Source organism: Manduca sexta, chromosome 28 (assembly GCF_014839805.1).
Source record: "Manduca sexta isolate Smith_Timp_Sample1 chromosome 28, JHU_Msex_v1.0, whole genome shotgun sequence".
Taxonomy (NCBI): domain Eukaryota; kingdom Metazoa; phylum Arthropoda; class Insecta; order Lepidoptera; family Sphingidae; genus Manduca; species Manduca sexta.
Genome location: NC_051142.1, coordinates 999,721 through 1,024,985, shown reverse-complemented (window position 1 = coordinate 1,024,985; position 25,265 = coordinate 999,721). Strand labels below are relative to the sequence as shown.

General features: G+C 33.7%; 1 protein-coding gene across 1 annotated transcript in view; it reads right to left on the bottom strand.

Annotated features, from left to right (window-relative positions):
* Nucleotides 1-541: 541 nt before the first annotated feature.
* LOC115453711 (arrestin homolog) overlaps nucleotides 542-25,265 on the bottom strand; it is a 65,173-nt gene continuing 40,449 nt past the window's right edge. The window contains exons 3-11 of the mRNA XM_037444825.1: nucleotides 24,472-24,639; nucleotides 22,606-22,726; nucleotides 21,878-22,025; nucleotides 16,172-16,325; nucleotides 7,969-8,030; nucleotides 7,439-7,505; nucleotides 5,601-5,709; nucleotides 3,947-4,088; nucleotides 542-3,753 (exon numbers count right to left, since the gene is read on the bottom strand). Of these exons, the coding sequence (XP_037300722.1) occupies nucleotides 3,209-3,753; nucleotides 3,947-4,088; nucleotides 5,601-5,709; nucleotides 7,439-7,505; nucleotides 7,969-8,030; nucleotides 16,172-16,325; nucleotides 21,878-22,025; nucleotides 22,606-22,726; nucleotides 24,472-24,639 (1,516 nt within the window). The 3' untranslated portion in view covers nucleotides 542-3,208. The remainder of the gene's footprint in view (nucleotides 3,754-3,946; nucleotides 4,089-5,600; nucleotides 5,710-7,438; nucleotides 7,506-7,968; nucleotides 8,031-16,171; nucleotides 16,326-21,877; nucleotides 22,026-22,605; nucleotides 22,727-24,471; nucleotides 24,640-25,265) is intronic.

Below are 25,265 nucleotides of genomic sequence, written 5' to 3'. Positions count from 1 at the left end.
AAATCTGACAAAAAATACATATTTGACATATTTATTATTATTTTTTATTAACTTCAGAACAATGACAAGGAGGTTGTAACGTAATATTTTAAAGTTTTTCTTGTTGCGATAATGAATGTCGGATTCACTTTAGTGTGGCTCAAACAAAGTTGAGAGCTAATTCTCAATCCGTATAATAAATTAATAACACTGTAAATGCGACTTCTGAAACCAGATCTGTGCGTGGGCGAGGCATCTCACCACACAATTACACATTGGATATTATTAATTTAATTAAAATGTAAAGAGAAACCATGTGATTGAATTATACGGTTATTTACTTGGATGAACAGAAAATGTATTTACTTTTGTAAAAATTGCGTTTCGGAATTAAAATACAATATTGTTATAATTAAAAGTCTGTTTATTTAAGCAATTGTTTTTGCGTTTTCTGTTTTGATTCAAGATTTAAAATTGATTATGGTACATTTATACGTGTACGTGTGTACGTAAGTAAGAAAAATATTGCATTAAAATTTATTATTTTTTTAATAGTAATTCATTTTGATCTCCGTGCATGATAGAATATTTTCCCGAGGCTCTTTGATCGGATTATGCGGAAACATTAATACATTTTAATTTTAAACTACCTATTATGAATACAAAGCGTAAGTATTGGGATGTTTCAAGATACATTAAGGGATTTTGTATTGAGTTGAAACACAAGATTATTTCATTATTTCTTATAGACTTCTTGATCTGAAAATGTAAATTGTTAACTTAATCTTTGGCTTAGGTTTTCTACGATACGATAATTATCTTTATAAATATAATATGAAAGAATTCAAAAATATCCTCAGAGTACATAAAAGTTTAAGATGCAATTCTTTTAGTACTTTTGGTTCAAATAGTAATATTTCTTCCCTCTGCCAATTTGAAATTATTAAGTTACAACGTCTAACGAGCGGAATACTGAGAAAAGTGTACTAGAGTGTTTCACTGCTCCTTTTGTGAAGTTTTCTTTGTAATATTATAACGAAATTAATCTGACTTAGCGCAGTTATTTGAAGCCTGCACGTGGGTCTTGTGGATGGTACGTTAATACACGGTAAATTAGTTCTTGAGAAAGGTATAGAGATCGCAAATTACCTCAACAGCCCTTTCTGAGAACACATTTGATTCTAAGAAGTTATTGTTCCTAGAAACACCTTGGGATTCGTACCTTTAGATATTTTACTTCGATGAAAAATAAAATGATCGTATTAAGGTATGTAGGCGGGTTCACTCGGCAAAATTAATAATTGTCTTTACATTCTGTCTTCTTAGAATATTAGAGACTTTCATAGATCGCTTATAAAATATTAAACAAGATTGGCCGGAGAATTACCTACGTTGGTAGTATAGACTGTCAGATTTAAAAAAAATATTACTCACATGGTTTTAATTATATACTTATTTAGACACATTTATTATTATTTTTACAAAATACACACTGTAAAAATTATAATGTGATCAAATAAATAATCATTAAATGCACTTCTCATTAAAACGACCTGCCAATAATACCTTCTGTTCACTTTAAATGAAACATCGTTTCAAGTCTTCCGAATGCTTTCCTTCATTTTAATAACTTAACAGCTTATAAAAGTCAGACCTGTTCAATGTTAACCTCTACTATTCTATTTTGCTGCCGATGTGTTGTACAAATTATAGCAAAGTTAATAACAGCGGCACTTTGTACTAAAAGCAGTCATTAGCCGCCGCGGAACATCGGAGCACAAATGGATATACCTTAGTACATCTGTGGCTGCTTTTATTCGGACTAATTGGATATTGAATTATAGATAAATTGTCATTTAAAGAAGTGACTTGAGTGTCAAGTATATTGAACAAATATTTATTTTTCGATCAAAAATTATATTTTCACTATTCGGGAAATTATTCGAAATAAAAGCCATTCATGAAATCGGAACTAATTTCAAACAAAGAAAATAGACGACGGCTTAATAAAGCTCCAATAAAAAGCGCCATTATCTCCGGTTAAATTGGTTTAGCTATCGGCTTTTTATAATTCTATCGGAGTAATCTAATCAGCATTAACGAGGGAGACCTTTGAATAAAAAGGGTTTGTTTGATACGAGGTTAATATCAGATTTTATAGAAACAAGTGCGTTTTAATATGAATGTGTTTTAATGGAATAAAATGTAAAGCCGTTAATCATGGCGCATGCTGTCGGTTCAACGAGCTTTTCAAATTAAAGTGTGCGTGAATTTAGCCTATTTGAAATCTCATATAAAATTATTCTAAGAGATGAATTTTATTACTATAATGATGTAGCGAATGTTATAATTCAAAGAATGGCAAATGGGAGTTGAGCGTTGCTGTGTACAATTAAATTTAAATTTAAATCCTGAACACATAGAATTTGAAATTGTAAAGCAGGTTTCTATTATGAATTGACAAATATTCATGCTAAAGTATCACAAAAGTTCTATACACATTCACTACACCATTTTTTATTAAATCTTATAGTATCTTAAACACAAGTATATTAAACACTGACTACCATTTAGTAAGCGTAATATCCATTCAGGCTTTATGAGCTGGCCGAAACCAGAGTCTTATAACTGTTTACAAGCTTAACTCTATAACAATAAAACACCATCAAATTTATATATACGACTAGACTTATAATTCCTTTTTATAATTCACAAATTTTAATCAAAAACTACTTATAGATCGATCTACATTGTTATAATGTTTGTAATTAACCAAAAGATTTCGTTAAGTTTTGATGTTGAAAAAATAGATTCGTGTGTTAGAAAATTATGACTATTCAAAATGTTGCTAATTTACCATTCAATTTGAAGATCCCGTCTGATTTTCATCTTGTCATGTTAATTTAATAAATAACAATACATTACACTGCACTTGAAGTATTTTTCGTAACTCGTTGTTTAATTATGTTTGCAACATGCGAGAATATGTATTCATATTTTATATTTGACGGCGACGACTTACATCTATTATTCTAAACAATGGAATTCTAACAGGACAAAACTATGATTGTCTTCTCCTATCTATACAACAGACAGCTCTTTTTAAATTTTCAGCGAAACCACATTTATGGTTTTGGACCTCTGGTTTGCATTTGATTACGTCTGGTGCGTTTGCTTCCGACTCAGTCTTTTCGCCTCCTTGACCCGTTTTGTCTAGTTCCTCGTCGGATCACGTGTCCGTTCCTGGATATTTGACTATAAGATCCAGTTCTTCCTCGTTGGGTTTCACTTGACGCACTTCGGTTTGACCTTCGAATATTTTCGGTCTGTCCATTTTGTTTTCAATATTGACTAGCACATCTGCAAGGCAGCGGTGGTCCTCAGGTGATTTCACTTCGCCATCGTCATCTCCAAACGCTGTTTCTTGACCACCAGCGTTACCATTGTTGTTTTGCTTATCTCTTTCTGTCTCAGCTTTACTGTCTTCTTCATCGCTGTTCTCTTTTCCTTCTAAGATCATCTTATGTGTCGCTTCTTCTATAACACTGTCTGTGGGTGCTTCGTTGATGCAAGAATGTGTCAGTGTGAACGGAAGCTTCACAGACAAATCGCCACCCATAGTACTGAGAGTTAGTTTGACTTTTACATAATACGAAACGTAAATGGCAAAAACGTTCCTATCTTCTGGTGAATTGGTGCTTAGAACAGTCGATGCAAGACTTGCGCCTGTTTTCGAATAAGAGTCTTCGAGTGCTATCCAGTTTTTGGTTACTCCTGCAAAAAGATTATTGATTTTACCCTTACGGCTTATAGAATATGCACACTCATATTAAATTTGTTTGCCAGCCTATCCAAACAAAGGGCGATCAAAAAAGGCTATTGTTAAATTTAATATTCCACCGCTGCATGACGGGGCAAGCCCCTTTTAACCATTTCGTCCCAATGGCGACCCGTAATCAAATCTTACCTCTGTGAGGCGTCAGTGTATAGGTGTCGGTGTGGGTCTGGCCCGGCACTACAGGACTCCCGGTGCCTTTGATCAGAGCGACTACATTCTTGAACTTGCCATTTGAAAACATGCAGACGTCGACGTGTTGAACCACCAATGCCTATGAAAAGTAATACAGAATTGTACCAGGATAATTCATTTAATATTAAATTCATAGTAAGTATTTGTGCTAGGAATGTTTTAATAAACTGAACAAAGAAAAATGTACTTTATTTATGTGTGATATTAAAGAATGGTCTTTTTTGTAAACTTAGTTATAACAAATTCAAGTTTTATAATTAAAAAATAAATATATATTTTAAATAACTGTAAAGAGAAAAACAAAATTACAAAGAGTTCGTCTCATAAGTTATGTTAATTTTGTGGAGTTTTAATTGAAAACTTTACAAAGGCCAAAGTAACTAAGGAGATTAGTTCGCCATCATATAAATGTTGTTTATATTAATTTAAAAGTCATTTTATGCAAGAATAAAATAACTATTAGATATAAATATAAAAATTAAAGTGCGAATTATTTGTTTCGGTATAAAATCACTCAATACCAGTTGTAAGAAAGATTCCTTCGAATAAATCTTCTAAGTTTATCACAAACCATTTAAAAACTTAAAATATATTTCAACTATTTTTTTACACATTTTCTGTTGCCATCTAAATAACTTTTTAAACTTCTGTTAGGTTAGTAACACGTTGTGCACTCTCAAAACAGTAGGTTGTTAATTCGTCAATGTATACCAAAATTTTCGCGTTTACCGCAGTTATATCATATGATTAATGTATTAGTAAACAAGCCATGATTGAATTATGACCTATTCATTTCAATTCACATATTAACTTCACATTTACGTTCAATTTGGACTAATGCAAATTATTTTGTATTAATTTATTACCCGCGATCAAACAAATTTCGTACGTTAGAAATAATACGTGCTCACGAAATACGTTAAATCCAGAGTTAATAAACTGTCAGTCAAAATATTTACATAACGAGTTCGCTGTTTACGTTATAAATGAAACCTAGTCATTTTGTATATTATTAACATTATTTTTAAAAGAAAACGTGTAATGGTTTAAGTATTGAATAATTTTATATCGTATACGAATGAAAAATTAAAAAGTAAGTCAGTAGTATATTTACTTTTTAAAATTATCGATTTTAAATTACATTTTTGTTTTGAAAAGGCGAAATGGTTTAGGTATTTAATATTTTTTTAATAATTGTACTATTTATCTCCCCTTAATTATACTATTACCCCATCTGTAGGATGGAACCCGAGCCCAAATCGTGTTAAAATCAAACTGACGAGGCAATCATAAAATTTAGGATCTTATTAATCAGATTCTTCCATTAATCAAAAGTCTTTTGGAACTACCCTCATTAATATGATTACAGCTTTAATATTTACTCCTCTCAATTGCCTAAATTGATTCATATTTTCCTTCACCGTTTAGCTATATATAGTCAGAAGGTCCTATTCCGTCTACAAGGGCATATGAAAGATTAAAAAATCCCATATAGATCTGAACGCCCGTAATTGCAAAAATACGGATACACCCCGTAGATGAATAGGACCCTCCTGATTACCTATAATAATATAGTAGAATCAATGCATACCTTAATCCGACGCACGGTTTTGGAAGAGTGATTAGCGATCACGACGCTCACTTTGATCGATTCGCCGTGCGAGTAAGCGGCCTTGTCCAACCACGCCTCGAGCTCCACTCTGAAATTCACTTTATTTTAATCCTTTGACGGGTTGTAGGTTTCTAGCGAGGGTGATGGTAGGTGTCGAGAAAGTAATTAATTATACCTTTATTGATCATTCTTGACAGCCCTAACTAGCCGTGTGTTAACATGAAATAAAAAAAATAAAAGGCCTATTTCCCAAATTCTGAGTAAATGCTCCTCGGCATATAAATTTATGTAAGCTGACCAAATACAAGTCACATTCTATCGATGTAACTAATAATAATCATTTTCCAAAGACAATGACTTTTCTAACATCAAATAAAAAAATTAAGGGCCTGTTTCAGAACTTCTGAGTAAATACTACTCGGTATATAAATGAATGTAAGCTGACCATATGCAAGAGTCACATTCTATTAATGTAACTAATAATAATCATTTTCCAAAGACAATGATTTTAAACTTCTCTCCGCACAGTTTGAAATGTCAAACATCAAATACAATTTTTCAGTGTTGCGGGTGTAAATACATTTAGAAGTTAATAATAAACACATTTTGCTGACCGCATGTTAGCAAGAAACAATCGATTGACCATGACCTAACCTAACTATTCGTAGGTCAGGCCAAACGTCGCATGTCGTCATAACAACAGTAGACTACTTTGTAAAATGCCACAAATACGTCAGCACTTCACGAAACGTTTTACGTTATCATGAAATTTGGCAAGGTCGTAAACTTGGTAAGTTAAGTTTGAAATATTTCTGCTGGCGTAGAAGATTCTTTAGTTAGGGAGAGAATTATTCTCAAATTATGACTAAATTTATCGTAAGCTTTTCTTAATAGCTTAAGTAAAGTTATGTAACTTAATTTTCTACAAGTATTGGTGGGAAATGTACGTATAACCTGCGATACAAGCCGAAAACCTCTAGAACAAATAAGAAACAACGCAAATCAATTAACTTATTATGCGATTGAATATCAGAATTTCGTATCCAAACTTTAATTTCTTTACACCAATAGTACATTGGTGTAAAGAAGGAGTTCTAAAGTATTAAGTAATAAATCAGAGAATCGCAGGAGATACTCCGAAACTCGTAAAGCTTGCTAAATTCGTTCCGACAAAATAAATTCGTCGCGTGACATCCATCGCTGCAAATTATCTACTTACTTCGCTTAACACAAAAACAAAATTCTATTTCAAATATTTATTTACTTTAATGATGATGATGATGATTTATGATTTCTTACGTATGATTTTCTTTTTTCAAAAAAGTGTATTAATTTGCAGTTTAGATGTTGCGTAGACTAAAGTTATTGCAGAAAAACACTAAAAACTACAGTATCTTCGTTAACTATCTGTTTTATAATAGTATAATAGGTTGAAAGAGACTGCGCGGAGCCTAATTTTCTAACCTAGACCTAGAAGAACTAACCTATAGAATTTGATTTCAGAACTAGAAAGTCTTCAGTTGTACACTACACTTCTGAGTTAGCAACTTTCTTTGGAAACGTGAGGATTAAGATTTATCAACGCATCTAGAATCTATAGTACAACTTTACGTACCTAAATAAGGTTACCAACTTCGTTTTAGATTCCATAGCCCATGTATTGATTCTAGTAACAACATTTACACTACTATGATTTCGTTTGCGAAAAACCGTTTTATCAATAACCTTCTATAAGCAAAGATCCTCGACTAAACACAGAAATAGCTATTTTGCGTTCACATAATGAGGGTATTATAAAAGCTTTACACTGAACTCACCTGCCATCAGACAGTAGGAATGGCTTCTCGACGGTCGCGCGGGGCGCTTGCGGTTCTGGCGAGTTTTCTGGAAATAGCGACTGGTTTTACTCGAAAACTTTAATTTGATATCTGATTTGTATTTTGTTATTTTCCAAATTAAGTTGTTTTTAAATGTATTTCATAATATACACCTATAACTATGTCAAAAATAACAAAGCCACGAAATTTTAAGTAGTTTGCGAATATCGTCAAATTAAAAACATCTATGATTAGATGTTGCACATATAGAGCAATCACTAATGTTCTAGAAAAAACTACATGGCATCTTACTGCGTATATCTTTGTAGGTATTCGGTGGGCGATAGTTTCACACCGAAGCCTTATTTTAAATGATATATTTGTTTGGGTTAGATTTTATTTTTCTCAAAATCTAACCCAAACAAATGGTATACCAATGGCAACCGTGGTATACAGGAATAAATAAAGTATGTTGTTGTATCTATGAAACTGAAACTTGGTAATAAACATACTTAATATAACCTACTTACCTATTTCGTCCCTTTTTGTTCGACAAATTTCGTCTGACTCCATCTTGGCTTTGCTTTTCAATCTGCGAACAAAGTCGTTGATATATAAATACTTATATTTATTGGAACTCTCGTCATTACAGAATGCTTTTGTTGTTATTATATAGAATGTCAAAGAGATGAGTCAGTCACGAATCGAGTCGGAAAGTTATTTTCAAATGTTAAACTTTGTTGGCGATTCCGTCGGCTTGAAGGTTCCGATTGAATGAAAATGTTGAGTGCCAGTGTTGACTTGTGATAAAATTGAAAATTATATTAATAATATATTGTATTATGTTTTCGGAATATGTATATTTTCTTAGACAATATCTTAGCCTGATATCACAGTACGATTAATATTATAAATTTAAAATGATTCACGTCCATTGCTTGCTCAGTGGAAAAAGTAAATAAAAAATAACTTCAATTAAAAAAAAATTGCGCCGAATATCTTTAGTCATTTTCTAATTTTATATTTTTTAAAAATAGAATATTTTCGAAACGTTGAATATGAACTTTAACGTCAAGTTTTGTTAGTGACCACACGCTACTCTGTTTATTCTTAGCAAAAGATCAAATATACTTCGCTTCTACTGTTGGTTTAGGACGTAGTCGTTGTCAAAATTAATCACCGGAGCCTTGGATCCTACTCAAACAACGTAAAATTGAATTGTCAGATTAAAAATAGGTATATTTCCGTAAATATTTTCTTTAATGCACTGTTGAGGGGACTTTGGATGTTATTTTTACGTTTCGATTTGAATATAATTTAGTGAATGATGAATGAATACGATAGAGATACGAATGAACGAAAAAATATATTAGATGACATATAATTTTATGCCAACCAGAGTTAAGTTTAGCTCGCATAGTTGAGATTTTATTGGACTTGTGTGCCGACCACAAATTATGAAAACTAAGCAATAAAAAGTTTCACTTTACATCAATAAATTCCATAAAATCTCAAAAGATTTCAATACCAAAGACATCGTTCAAAAAAATTCAATCATAGTCAGTTTATGTAAATAAAAATCATTTTTCACCGACTCTCAATAGCTTCCTATTTTCAAGAGATATTGATTATCAATTTGGATGGCGAAGCATCCGCTCCATTAATTACGGCACATGAGCCCCGTTTGTGCATTAAACTGTTCGCAAACTCTACTTCGGAACGGGAAATATTATTTCCTGGTTTGCGAGTATAGCGAATATTGTGTTACACTCGCATTAATTTGCATAGAACTGTTTCAGCAAATCAATTTTACGTGCCAAGTCGAGTATTGCAGTTTAATTAATAGATAAAATATTCGTTTTATTCCATGTGTGTTGTTCGTCTATAAATGTATATAAATATAGACAAGTCTTTATAACAAAATGAAAAAGAAATAAAGTAAAACTACAATATGCGGTTTTATCGCTCATAACGAGATCTGAAGAATTTTTAAATATTTTAACTTATACCAGTTATAATTTTAGTTGTTTATATGTCTGAGTCATATAACCGGCTACTAAATGTATGTTTGTATCTGCCGGAGATAAACTTCTCCTGGAATTTCAATGAAAGTATTTATGAAACATTTATTTAGCGCCAGTACAGTGTTATCATAGAATAGCATTAGCAGTAACTCATTAGAGTTGCTTACCTTCGCAGCGTTTTATGGTTGAAACCCATTAACCTAGAAGCAAGTAATGCTTCCAATTTCGTGAGAGTGCTATTTTACGTTTTAAATATCGCGGTCGAAAATGGCGACTCTAGAAATAAATAATTTAAAAATAAAAAAACACCTTGTGCTTTTATTAAATGGGTATTACAAGGTTGTACATTATAGTTTCATTGTGTATTCTTTCTCCAATTGTCATTTAACGTCACACCAAGACAAGAACAATGACCGCTTGTTCATTAGAATTGTCTGAGAACATTCATCATTTGCACATTGCATTAATGAATGAAGTTATGAATACGCTTTTATGAGTTATTCCATTCCAACTGTGTGACAGACAACTTTCGCATTACGTCATCAAACGGCGGATTAATATAAAATTATCGAGAGCTTGGCCAATAAATTTAATCTTGCTGGTGGTAGGATATATTTTATATCCACCCGCATAGCGACCACCTTACACAAGGTGTTACAACCCGCCATAGTGGCCCACGTAAGTGTGTCTCGTTCCGGGATCAGGCTGTGCATATCCTGTTCCATCAAGCCGGCATAATTGTGCGGACTGCCAAGGGGTAATTATCTCTCTAGATAGAATATCGACTGACGAGATAATCTGTCGCTAGTCGACACAATTATGCCGGCCTATTTAAAACCCGATTAATATAATGCTATTTAATAGTTTAAGATTGACTTTACACGATTCTGTTGCTTATAGAGTAAATTGTATTCTTTACGATTCTAAAAGGAGCTGAAGCTCACGGCTCCGTTTGCCTTATTAGAACAACAAGTCCACTTAGGGATAATAGTTTACTGTTATAATAAAAATAATAATAATATCAGCTCTGTATTATATACTTGCCCACTGCTGAGCACGGGCCTCCTCTACTACTGAGAGGGATTAGGCCTTAGTCCACCACGCTGGCCTAGTGAGGGTTGGTAGACTTCACACACCCTCGGAAATTCCTATAGAGAATTTCTCAGGTATGCAGGTTTCCTCACGATGTTTTCCTTCACATCCATAATAATCCATGGCGTATAGATCACCCCATGGATTAGTAGACATTCAGGTTTTTTTTTGTCGGAAAATGATTTTCACTCGGGCGAAGTCGCGAGCAGCAACTAGTATATAATATTAGTGACCGTAAAAATAGACATGGTGTTAAATAAGCCTATGACTAGGGTCATGGCCACGAGTTCTATGGTGCAAAATCGCTTATGGCTTTACGAGCGGCTGGCTCACGTCGAACACCAACAAGTAGTTTATTACATACAGCTGGTACTGTTTGCAAACAGTTTTTAACATGAGAATTAAACTGTTAATTCGCGAATAGTATAAATATTTAAGGTTGAAACTATGCGAGAATTTTTGTATCTCAAGATTTATCGTGGGTTAATGTTATCATTTTTGATAATCAGTTTTGAAATCCGCCGTGAATTATAGATATAAATGTTTTACATAATGATTTCTTATGTTTACGCGAATGTTAGACATTGAAGTAAAACTATTTTTCGGAAGTTATCGCGGTTTTATTTATAATATTTTCTCGGCGTTTCGATGACTGCAGCCTTCATGGTCACTGGGTCAATGAGGTGTTGAGCGTCCATAAAGTCAAAGCTACAAGATCTACCTTCGTTTTACAATTATAAATATTTTTTAGCTGTTAGTCTACGCAGAATTAGACCGGACAGTCCGATGAAATCTGACAGTCGGTCCTTTGGGTTCCGATTTAACTAATTGTAGGAACAGGATCGGCAGTATGTGAAGTTTGGCAATCTTTACTAGGCCAGCGTGGTCATTTAAGGCCTAATACCTCTCAGTAGTAGAGGAGGTCCGTGCCCAGCAGTGGGACAGTACATAATACAAAGCTGATATTATTATTATTAATTATATAAAACAAAACAGGCTATCCTCATTTATAGTGATAAATAATGAATGAAGTAAATTCAGATGCCAAAAATTCTCAACTATTTTATTTTTGAGATGCTCACATTCTTAATGCATTAAGTACATCGAAGCTTAATAAATAATGTGCGTACTGAAAAATAAATGTATCCATTCACTACCCCGACATCAAAGTAAATCCTAAGTCGATGTATAATGCATAATCATGTATACGCCGAAATGAATTTTAACGCGCAACGTGAGGCCGGCATTCAAATTACAGAACATCAACGACTAAACAATATTTGATGGTGTTATGCGCGAACAGTTTAAAATAGCGGCGCGGTAATCGTCTATTTACGAGTCTTAGACCTGCGGGATACGATTGACCCAAATAGTCTGATTTGAGCAGTAAATTATGAGCTACTAGTAAACGAGGTTACGTGCAGTACAAAAGTCTGTAATGTAAATGGGACTTGTCGTTACTTATTAAATAATTCGTAGGTGTTACTCACGCCAAATATGGAAACCATAACCACGATTAAAAAAAAAAAACAAAAAAGCCCGAGTATATTTTAGTAATATTATCCGCTACACTAAAAGTAAACAGACTCAGCCTAAGAAGAAAGAATCCTCTAAAAATCTTTAGGTTATCACCGGCAGAAAATATTTGTTAGCATCTCGGGTGTACTTCATTTAATAATACTTTTTCGTACGAAGCTTCATCCAGTTTGCTTCGTACAATATTTATACTGTGAGACCTTTTTCTTAACTTTCATGACTTTATCAAATTAATTCTGTCCGCGTGAGAAAGTTTTTCCGGGATAAAATTGCAGCTTTATATTTTCCCAAGACAAAGAAGTAGTCTATGTGCTATTCCAGGCTATATTTTATCTCTGTACCAAATTTAATCCAATTCCGATCAGCTGTTCTGGTGTGATTGAGTAACAAACATCCAAACTTTCGCATTTAAATTTGTGCTTTAGTTTCACAAGGGTAGCTAGGTAGGTTCACATGTATATATAGTTATATTACAAAACCTTTCAAAACTTAATTGAAATTTCACCAACCGTTAGCTGAAAATTAAACTATTTGTTCTATCCTATTCAGAACGGACGGTGAAAAACAACGCTAAAAAAATATTTCAGGCATATCTGTATTGAACAAAACGTTAGAACTCTTTTGTTGTGAGTAAAACGCAATTCAAGCAAGGTAGTGATTGGTTTCTACAAAAAAAGGTGTACCTAGTAGAATTCACGTGTAAACATATTGAAATAAAAATTGATTTTTTGTAGAAGAAGTAATAGAATTGTAAATTTGGCCTTATAAGGCAATTTTAGCATGCCATTTTTTCTGTAGGCTTTACTAACGCAGTCTAATTTTACCCTAAATTCAAAGTAGTATAAAGTAGGTTTTTACATACGGGATACAGTCGCTAATCGTTCTTTAATAGGACGTTGCCTACGCGCGTCCAGTGAAGTATAATGATTTGAATTGTTTATGCTTTAGTAAGCACCGTCGGATTACGTCAAATGAAATCTGTCGATAATCTGCTGCTAAGCGAAATGTTAAATTAAAAAATATATTACTCATTATGTTCATTCCGTGAAGCAATGTGGTATGGAATGTGAAATAATTGATTTTAAGGATAGATACAATCTGTCGATTAGGTTTTTTTTGCACAAATGATGGAACGATCAAGCCATTCGCCTGATATAGTTATTCGCTCTTAACAGTAATAACATTCACTATTCGTACTTTGAATTACAAAGCACTGCGTGGCCGTGCACTGCGCGAGTCATCCTGAGACATAAGATGTGACGTCTCATAATGCCCAGTAATTACACAGGCTTATAGTATGTCGAATCGGAACAACAGTGGCTACTAGAATTTTAATTGTATCCACTAGCATAAGGATACCATACATGAGATGTTAAGATTCGCCATAGCCGCTCACGTAAGTGACCCGTTCCTGAATTATATACATACATACATAACATCACGCATTTATCCCCGAAGGGGTATGCAGAGGCGCAACTAGGGCACCCACTTTTCGCCAAGTATGTTTCGCCCCATGATGTGATAGGGGGCGAGCCTATCGCCATATCGGGCACAAATTCCAGACTCCGGGCTGATACTGAGCAGAAAAACCCAAATATCACTTTACCCGACCCGGGATTCGAACCCAGGACCTCAGAGCGCTATTGTACCGGGCACGCAATACAACTACGCCACCGAGGCAGTCCTGAATTAGCCTGTGTATATCTGGTTTAAACAGGCCGGCATAATTGTAACGACTGGCGAGGAGTAATTACCACTCGTGAGTCAACATTTTATCAGGACACCACTCTGCTTACCATTACGTGGTTTGTGCTACTTCGTACCGTATAAAAAAAATTACCAGTTTCACCTAGTTTCTGCTATGATCTAGAGTTTTTAGATGACCGATTCAGGCCATTCGTATGACACAGTAAAGCACTTTCTACAGTTGAAATTGAGCGATGGGCTGGAATGGCTCTCCCTGGCTTAGGGTAAAAAGAAAAGTAAAGACAGTTTTTATATTTGAGTACGTTTTCATGTTATAGTAAATGAATTATCTGCTTCTATATGAGTTATTTCTTATCCTATGAGCTTATTAATTAGGTTAACATTTAATTTAGTTGTGGAAATTTACAAAAAAAAAACATATCAAGCAACAACTGTGTTAAAACATTATCGATTAGAATCTTTATGTAATAACGGTTGAGCCGACCCTTCTATACTATAGACCAGTGCCGGATTTCTATGTTTTATGAGTGTAGGCCACTTCTTTTCCTCCGCCTCATGTTGGTAGGTTTATGTATGAATGTATGTAGGTTTCTAAAATACTTAATAATTTTCAATTTATTTGTATTATGGAAGGCACTAAAGTTAAAGAAACGAATGATTAACTAACTCGAGTGCGCGTCCTCTGAAATCTGCCACGCCTAAGAGGCCGCCGCCCATAGGCCGCCGCCTATATGGCCTATTTACAAATCCAGGACTGCTATAGACCACAGAAATATAGCTATATTTTATTCAGTAGACATTGTCTACAGCTTGGCTCTACCTAAGTCCTTTTTCACAGTAAAGTATAATTACGAAATTATTCTGTTCTTGTACAAGGAAAGGACGGTATTTAAAAATTACTTGCAGACGTGTAATTTCCTTTTCCTTAAAGACAGACGGTTATTTTTAAACTAAACGAGTTTGGAATTTGTAATGCGTCACGTCTCAACAATGAATGTGGAACGCGTGGTGTCGGAATAAATTAATTAGTAATTAGTATGTTATTAGCATAATAATTGCGGCTAAGATTGGTTTGAAAAATATAAAGTTTCGATAGTTTTAAGTAGTATTTATTAGTGGTAGCCATGCTGTTGGCATATTTATTGGACAGAGTTAGTACCACGGTTGTGTTTGTGGTAAATGAGATTTTCGGAGGCACGATCACCCATAATTTTTTCATTACTAAACACAATTATTTTGGAATATTTTGAACAACACGGCATTACAACGGATTTTTCATTGTGATATTAAGTTAAATGGTCGGTATACAGTTGAATCAATATATCATGGGTTTTACCTTAAGCAAAATTTTGGGTTATCACCCAACTACGTATTCATTTTCCAGTTTTCTCCATGCGTTGGTTAACTGGGCAGTCTCTACACTAGACACTTTGCAATTATAGTAAGACGAAACATAGTATTCTAGTTATTGCAAGTTTTTCCCACTTTTTAAAAAATCTTTATCTCGGCATCGTTTTAAAAAATAAAACGAGGAGAGAATATTTACTAAGGAAATAAAATACAGACATAATATAAACTTAAACTGTGATTTTAGTACTGGTGGTAGTGCAAACATTTATTTAGAGTGGAATTTTGCTTCGTTGAATTTTTCTTACCGTTTCCTTGTCGGATAAATGTAACGAAGATTTGTGTACACCAAAGGGAAATAGTGAAAATATAGTAAAATATATTTTCACTCGTATTTGGTTGCGATATTTTCTAAAAGATTTCTTAATGGCTAAAAATGTGTGTATCGTAAAAAATAATTTAAAGAACGTTTTAAATTAGAATCTAAATTATATTTTACTACGAACAAAATTACAACTCTCTCCAGTAACATAATTAGGTCGGTGTTAGCGGTGCCCAAGCAAAGAGTTCAGACCCTAGAGGGCGCAGGAATACCCACACCTGGACTAAGTTTTGGGTCATACGTAGCCGCAATTTTAAAGCTCGCATCAAGCTCATTACTGGCCTAGTTACACCACTGACTCTCTCAGAAATTTATATTTTATTTATCCGCTTCTTTCTATTTCCGCAAAACATCGATATAATAGTAGTTTTATATCACGGATTTTTTAATTTCTTCCTATGTTTAGAAGTTTTGCAGCCTTTATGATCACGGGGCGGACCAAGGTGTTGACCAATGTGATCGAGGTGTTCAATTATATAACTAAAAAAACCCTATTGATCCGATCTAGGTATGCAAAATGTGTTTGCAGTATCTAAGTTCTGACAGCTGATGAAATCAGAAAATTTGTATTATTTCGATGACTAAAATTCGCGTACACATCAAAATGATTCGGAAAAACATTTATTTTAAAGTCAGCATACATACCTCAGCACGTTATGGTGTGCCAGCGCACTGAGGCTGTGGTGCGGCGAGTGCGGCGGCAGGACGGCGGGGAGCACCGACCGCCCGGACCCTTGTAGTACCCTGATGCCCATGCGCACTGTGTTGCGACGGGACACCTTCTCATCAGGTCTTTCTGCTGTGGGGGAGAATTTGGTTAAACTAAATACTTTCGACTAGAGTATTTTATCATGTCTTGCATCGCTCTAACGATTCAATTACATCTGATTATAATATAAAAAATATATTTATATTACTGACGGTGCACAACAACATTTTAAAAAGATTTAATTGTATTAACTTGTTATATTTCAAACAGGATTGTGGTAAAATGCAGAATTTCATTTTCGTGGCACTTCACATGGCAGAAGGGCAATTTGACGGTCTCGGTGGTAACCTAAAACGCCTGGAGACACAGGCTAGTTTACATAACGCATCAAACAAAGCCATCACGATACTCGACCGCTTATACATATAGGCTAGAACATCAATGCCACAAACTCATATTTATTATTACTACTACTATTTATTATTATTATTCACATATATTTTAATATATTTTTCAGAATATAATGTACGTACGTAAAACCTTAGTACTTTTATTAAAAACAGTGTCTTGCATAGTCTAAATACCAGAAATAAAAATAAATTGGTTGTCCCTAATCATAGGCTCTGTAAAACCAATAAATCTTTCTTAGTTAATAGCATTAAGTTCTATAATAAACTTCCCTTCGAAATTACCAATTTGACCGAACAAAAATTCAAGTGTTATGTTAAGCGTGAATTAATGTGTAAAGGATACTATACTGTATCTGATTACCTTAATGATAAGACGGTTTGGAAAGTTTGTCCTGCACACAATGACCCACCATGTTAGCACACATTAGTAATTAATTAACTGCCTAAAATGTCTTTGTTACATGTCTCACATGCTTTTTTTTTTTATAATAATGACATTTCTATAGTTCTAATTTGACATAATCATATCATATCTTTATGAAATGTAATTTTTGAAAGACGACCACGCGATCATGTTGTGTTTGCCTGTTCAATATCACTATTTTTTCTTTTCTCATGATTGAAAACTATGATTGTAAATGTAGGCGAATGCACGCTGTACGCCATTATTTAAGTATGAATCTATGTTCTCTTTTATTAGCTATCGCTAATTTTATTTTATGCCGCTCCAGGTTTAATCGATTGGATTTCATCTTATCCCATGGTAACGGTGATGTGCGTGCATTAGCTTATATAACTATTGTGACTATGTACAAGAAAGACTTGGAAAAAAATACAAAAGAAGTACTGAACAATTGATGACAAAAAGAAAGCCCGGAGTTTCTTTCTGCCTTTTTTCTTCGGGTAGTCATCACTTAGGTAGCTAGTGAAAGGCTGGTAGGTTAGCTAGGTTAGGGCTCATGTCCTCGCCGGTGAGGATCGCGACGCGTTACCCTTCTATTTCCCCTACTTGCCAGCCCGAGCTGGTTACTTCGGTTTGTACCTAGTCTTTTGTATAAACTTTGTCCCTAATTTAAAATCTCCATAGTTATATAAGTGATTTTAATAGTTGTTTAGAAATAATAATTATTCTTATTCTTTGTTTTGACGTATCATAAGTGCAACTTTGTTCGCCTACGTGATAAATAAAGTATTTTATTTATTTATTTTTTTTAATGTTTCAAACTTGTATTTCACAAAGTTGGCATATTTATATAATAACTTTTTTCTACTAAAATAGCCAATATTGTATATAGATTATCCTTGCCAAGTTTCAAATGTTGTTGTGCACCGTCAGTAATATAAATATATTTTTTTATATTATAATCAGATGTAATTGAATCGTTAGAGCGATGCAAAACATGATAAAATACTCTAATCGAAAGTATTTAGTTTAATTGAAAGTTTTTACTACTTCGCTCTTTCTGGCGACCGCCGCGCTTCGGCACTGTAATCGGTCTAGCTCCTAAACTACTTCTCAGCCCATTATGAAACTTCGCAGGATTATCTATACAATAGCAGCTATTTTCAGAAAAAAATTAAAAAATATAAATATGCCAACTTTGTGAAATTCAAGTTTGTAACTTTCAAACACATTTTTTTCAAAGAAAAAACATTTTTCAATTTCCAAAAATACAATCAAAAGCTCATTAAATGAAGTATTTATTTCATTGCTTTATTTATTTTATTGTAACATTTAAAAACTTGATAATTGGATTCGAAGTGGCGTATACCAGCCGGCCAGTCAAAACTTCAAAGTCCTTTAACTCGCTTACCAGGCTTTATACTTTAATAATATTTTGTATCTGGATCGAGGACATATACAGGTATAACATAATCAAATATTACGAAAATCTGAGACATCGAGTTTTTTTTCGTGCCCGCTTCACGTGGAATGCCCCAAAGGTATGATTATATTCTGATCATTTGTCAGTATTGTTAAGTTCTTAATACGACAAGCGGTACTATTTTGTGGTTTTATTCACTGCGGAGCGCATTCAGAATAGCCGATGATTTTTTTCTTTACTATAAGATCTAACATCTTAATTGATTACATTTTATAGTTATTCGTCTAAAAAGGTCCAGGAATCTTAAATTTACATTTCTTATTAAATCGAAGTCTCATGCAAACCAACTATGCCTGTTTAGTTACTAGTTAAACTAATTCCTTAAGGCGATACCTCAAGGTCCATTTTCATACATTTTGTTTAACCTTTAATCTGGGTAAGTAAACAAGTATTGGCAAGTAAAGAATTTAAATTCACGTCTAGTTAGTGATTAGTTCTCGCAGTTGAAGAAAACGTAAAATAATTAATAATCATGGATATTTCGGCCTTTAAAATTTAATATGACGAAATTTTAAAGGCCGAAATATCCATGATTATTAATTATTTTTACGTTTTTCTTCAACTGCGAGAACTAATCACTAACTAGACGTGAATTTAAATTCTTTACTTGCCAATACTTGTTTAGTTACCCAGATTAAAGGTGAAACAAAATGTATGAAAATGGACCTTGAGGTATCGCCTTAAATAGTTTGATGTTTCGAAATGAAATCAAATTGCCGCGCCGTTTAGATTACTGTTCAGTTCGTGTTATGTTTCCAACTTAGGACTGAGTAAACAGACGCAGGTTTACAGATAACATATCCTGTATAATCCGTTGTGAAGTTTAGTCAAGAAGAGCAGGAATATTATTTTAGGTGATACAAGATAGGTTTATATGTCAACTCGTCATTGCGCTGCTGGGAGGTTGCTAAGTTTAAGTCGCGGTTTACTAGTGTTTGTCTTGGTTTGTTATAAAAATATTTCTAACATTTCAAGATCTTTACTTAATCGTGTCTATTTTTTAATTATATATATTTTTTTATTGCTTTAAATAATGGGACGAGTTTGCCGTTCGCCTGATAGTAAGCGATACGACTGCCCATAAACAGTAAAACCACCATCCAACACCTTGAATTACAAAGTATTGTGTGGTGTTCCACTGCACTCGCCATTATAATATATTATTGCAAGCCACGTACCTACACAAGTATAATTTATTTTACAACAGATACCCTTCTGAAATCCGTACGACTTAATTAAAGTTAAAGCTTTCAAAGCAATCGATTACTAATAATTAAGATAATAATATTCTCTCCATCTTGAATTCAAAACCTAGAAACACCAGTACGCGCAAATTGCAATCACTAATGATACAAACGACGGTAATCAATTCTAATTAAACGTATTACGACGGTCGTATACGAGATTTCCGAGAATCACAAACTCGATAAAGATTAGATCTTAAGTCGAGTGGGGCAAATACTTGCACGAAACCGGATAAAACCAAGCGTAAATGTTAACACTAATCTGATACTAATTAGACGAGTTAGCGAGCTGGAGTATATTCTACATGTGGATAGAAATTTCAATAAACGTGAAAGGAATGATAGAGAAAGCAAAGATAATACAGTCTTTGTTGAAATTGTATTGATATTCGTGATGGATTTACTTATGTTTCCCGTTGAGATGGAAAAAAAGCTTTTATAACTAACTATTAAGCATTAAAATGTAACACATGTATAATATTGTGCCAAAAATGAAAACCCTCATTACTGCAGTACAGTCTAAGCATTATTAAAGTACTGATTTTCAAACCAAAGGTCGCCTATTAGAAGCAGCTGATTCCATCTATAAGAAGTAAAAAAGTGTTACTTTAAGATGTGAACAGAATTGACGATGCATGAGTTGCGAATTTTAGACATATTAAAGACATGCATATTGAAAAAGTAATTTTAGCTAAGCTATAAATTTTGCTGTCTTCTGTCGATATAAATTAGATTCTGTGACAGTTCTAAACAGTTTAATCAACGGTTACTGGAGTATGTTTTGCAATTCGTGAATTTCCAAGGAAACGTTCTGTTTCATATAAGTTTGCATTGCACAAGTCCAGGAAGAATTTTGTAATGTTTAATGAAGATGTTTATAATGATTGTTTATTTATATGTTTTTTATTTGATTTATTTAAGTCACAAGCAATCTTTAATGAGAAATAAAAGACTATAAAGGGAATACATAAGCGACTATATCTAAGACCTAGATAGATTAATAGCCTAACAACATAATAGTGAAAAGAAAAGTATTTATGTTACACTAATTGGAAAACTTTGTAACGTAATAAATATTCGCGCGCATGTAGTACATTGAAATAAGGCTCTAATTGAGTTCCATTCAGGAGGCCTTCAAAGGGAAGTTGGCAAACATACGTGTTTGTTTTACCTCATACGCCTACTTACAGATTAGGTGAATTAACACGAAACTTGTTTTCATACTGAGGTGGATTGTAATGCGGGCAGTAATTCAAATAATGAGAAGGAATTAGTTGTCGAGGTTTTACAAGTAATTGAATTCCAAAATTGTGAAGAGTATTATATTTAATCTACATTTATGAAATTTGGTCTCGATATTTATCCTTAATTTTTATCAATTAATGGAGTTCATCGATTGCCCTAAAACAAATATTCTTATGTCTCATGTCGTTTCTGGTATCTTGATCATATACAAGAGATTTATTGTGTAGTTGAAGAAAACAATATAACTACAAATTCAAAGAAAAAATAACTCTATAAATAGAAATGGAAAGGCGAAAATTGCGAGTAGAAGCCTCATCCCGAACTGAGCTATTAACCTCATGTAGTAATCCCAAAACCTAGTGACCAAATAGCTCGTGATTTACATTCAAGTGCGATCTAACGCCCGACTGAATCTAAGACTGTAATGTTCAGCAATTTGCTCCCCATCTTCCATTAGGATGACAAAAAGACTTCATTTCGCCCATACAGAAAATGGCTGTCATTAACCCTTTGTTGGCTGGCTTTATTGAAATATTGTGTCGCTTTGGTGTTTTGTAAATGTAGGCTATTTAGCTACCTTATTTTTCTGAGGATGTTGAATGTCATATAGTATATTTTTAGTCATTAAAATTAAAATGTTTTATTTATACTATTAGTTTCATCAGCTTTTGCTCGTAGCTTTCGCTAGGCTTTAAGGCATTTTAAAATATGTTAGAAAATCAGCAACATTATCTCAGATGTAAAGCAATTACCGCCGCCCATTAAATAAATCTAGAAGAATAATGCGCATCTGTAAATGAAAGGAACAGAAATAAGGAAGGGGAGTAGTTGTTTGGACTTGTAGTTTGATGACTTACCTATGTAAGCTCGGACATCATATGAAGTGCCGATGGGAGCGCCGTGGTACTGCTTCGCTGGAACCAGCTGCACACTCGGAGGTGCCAATGGTGTCAGCTCTAGATGGAATGGAAATGCGTTGGCACCCAATCGCTTTATTAACGCATCCTGTGTGAAAAAGATTCCAATTTAAATGGTAAGTAAGAAGTCGTGGAAGTGTTGCTAGCTTTGGTTGCAACTCTACTCGTGTAAATGTATGATCCTAGGAAGTAAAGTATAAGATGTAACTAATGAAAGAATATCCAGTAGGAGTAGTAGTTCTAGTCATTAGCACATAATAAAAATACTTATTATTAAAATAGCACGTAATAAAAATAGTTATTAGCACGTAATAAAAATACTTATTATTTTTATCCATAAAGGAGTTGTTTGTAAAAAAATTTTGTTGAAAGTAATCCAAAATTTAAGGTAAAAATGAGATTTATTTTTTGAGGCAATATTTTAAATATTTTACATGATTGAATATTTTAATACTACATTTTAAATTGTTATTTAGACTATTCATTTATAAAATAATCTCACTAAGTTATTCATTATAATATATCAATATCAGATACAAGCATAACAATATGTATAGAGGTCATATACAAAATTAAATCTATAATCATCAAATCAAATATTTGAATCTACTAAAACCTACTTAAATATACAAAAAAAAAAAACATTACATAAACTACAATAATCTTACCTGTAGTGGTGAGTTGGGCTCCCGATCGTGGTTGCAGTGAATGGGCCACACTTGAGCGAGGCTCATGATGGCCTCGTTGCAGAACTTCAGTCCCATCACCTCTTCATCTTCACGACCGTACCTATGTCATAAGTATATAAAGATATTTAATCCCATTAATTACTCTTTTGGCATTGAACATTTTTTTTATTATTTAATACTCAAAAATACATAATGCAATAAGCGTTTTGGAAATTTACTATCCTATGCTTTTGTGTACTATTCAATGCCTTGTAAAATATCGAATGGACAAAAATATTTCATGAAGTATTAAATTAAGCATATATTTTGTCATAATTAATTCATAAGACAAATTCTTCAACACTAATCAATTCGCAAAATTTGCAAGTGTCTACTTCCAAACACGAAAGGTTTTCGTGATTCATTTTAATTAGCTACTCCGGGTGGCGCTGTTTGAATTATATAAGATGATGTCAGCAAAGCACAAACTCCATTAGGCAATATAAAACGTTATCCGACCGCTAAATTAATATAAATTGAGGCGGATTTAATTAAGAGGTCACGGTCGTGAACCATTTCGCCCCGCCGCATTAGAGCTGTGGTTCGAAACATTGGATGTTTTCTTGATTTCACCCAATTTGGAAGTAATCCGATTATTGTGGTTAACAGGAAATGTTTTACAAAGCCATTGGAGACAAAGTTCTCCGAAGACGTATAGTTTTTTAAATTCTACGTGTACTTCAATACAAAATATAGACAGATCAACGTTAATAGTAAGTATTTTTTAACAATTAATTTGGTACTTTATGGAGTTTCGATTAAGACTCTTTCTTTGCTGGTATGTTAATGTGTGAATTAATTAGCATTTTTATTCTTACTGTAGTGTTCGAGAAGGTATAAACTAGAGTTTCAGCAGTTGACATGATATTGTTGGTACGTAGGTAGATGACCAAAACAACGCGTCTGCGCATTACCATAATCGTGTGAATCAGATTAAATGGTATTTATAGCGCCGGCGCTGATTATGACTCCTAACTAATGCTGGGAAATTTATAAATTTTCGCCTGCACTTTTAACGCAAACGTGGAAAAATTTTAGTACAATAATCCCTCTAGACGTAACATTTTTTTTAGAAAAATATAGGTTATGTCCTTTTAACATTCTGTTGTAAAAAAGACCTTATAAAAAGGGGTTAACGTTTATTACAACTTTAATATAAAGTATGGTAATAAAAGAGATTGGACAACGAAGTACCTAAATGTCTTAGATTTACGAGAAATGTTTTGTATCCGAGGATTAAGGGATTCTTCCGGAAATGAGGCCGCTTTAAAACATAGTCGGGGAAAATAATTCGAAAGTATTTTTTTAATAAAAGTGCTGTAAAAACTGTCGTTCGTGATCTAATTTAATGTTTAAGTTTAATGAATAGAGAGGATGAATGAATAATTGAGTTAAATAATAGGGACCTGTGGCATGATGTAAATTTTACATAAGTGTCTCGCACCGGCGAGGTAAAACGTGTCCAAGAAATTCACACGAAGGGTTTTCAATCCCCACTCTATCATCAAAAATACAAGGTAGCAAGTCTTTATTGTCTTGTTGCAAAAGTCCATCTGGGAAAGTACTACTGCAATGTCTATTTCACCACCAAGCAACCTCGTCCCACCACTGTTTTGTTTTGGTTGGAAGGATATTATAACCAGTGCAATTTGTTGGCATTATAAGACATAACACAAATGTCTCAGAGTGACGGGCATAGAACCCTACGCAGTGCTTTGCAATTCAAAGATTGATTGATGATACTGGTTGGTACTCGTGCGAGAGGTTTGGTAGTCTCGACATTAATGTATATAGAAAAAATCTTACCGAAATGTCAATGTGACTTGTCCATATAATTTCTTGGTGCTCTCCAAACATTCCGGCTCAGCATGCAGCACACCCTGGATGCTGTCAATGACGCCATTTTCTACTATGAGGTCACGTGACGCCAAATACAGGGTGAGCTTGTTGTTGGGCGACGATTTTTTGAACACCCTGTGTTTTTGAAAATGTATTATATTACTAGCTCTGTATTATACACTGTCCCACTATGGAGCGGGGGCTTCTGTACTACTGAGAGGGTTTAGGTCTTAGTCCACCATTCCGGCCAAGTGCGGTTTGGCAGACTTCATCTATCAATTATACATTATTTAAGGTGCGTATATTTTTCAAGAGAATATGCTTAAACTATTTGGCTTCGTAGATGATATTAGTTTTGTTAAACTACGTTAATTATTAGAGTAGCTTAGTTAACTGTCCCAAATTCCATTTTCGGTTCGTGTAATCCGATTGTTATTACAGGATAATAAATACTATCGAGAGTATAAGCTCAGATCCCGCAGTAGGATTACTCGGGTCGGAAATTATGAGAATGGCCATATTACACTTAAGATAAATTAACATTAAATCTAAAACGATTCTGTCGTTTCTTGATCAAATAATTTATATTTCGGAAATAATAATAATAATATCAGCCCTGTATTATAATACTTGCCCACTGCTGAGCACGGGCCTCCTCTACTACTGAGAGGGATTAGGCCTTAGTCCACCACGCTGGCCTAGTGCGGATTGGTAGACTTCACACACCTTCGAAATTCCTATAGAGAACTTCTCGGATGTGC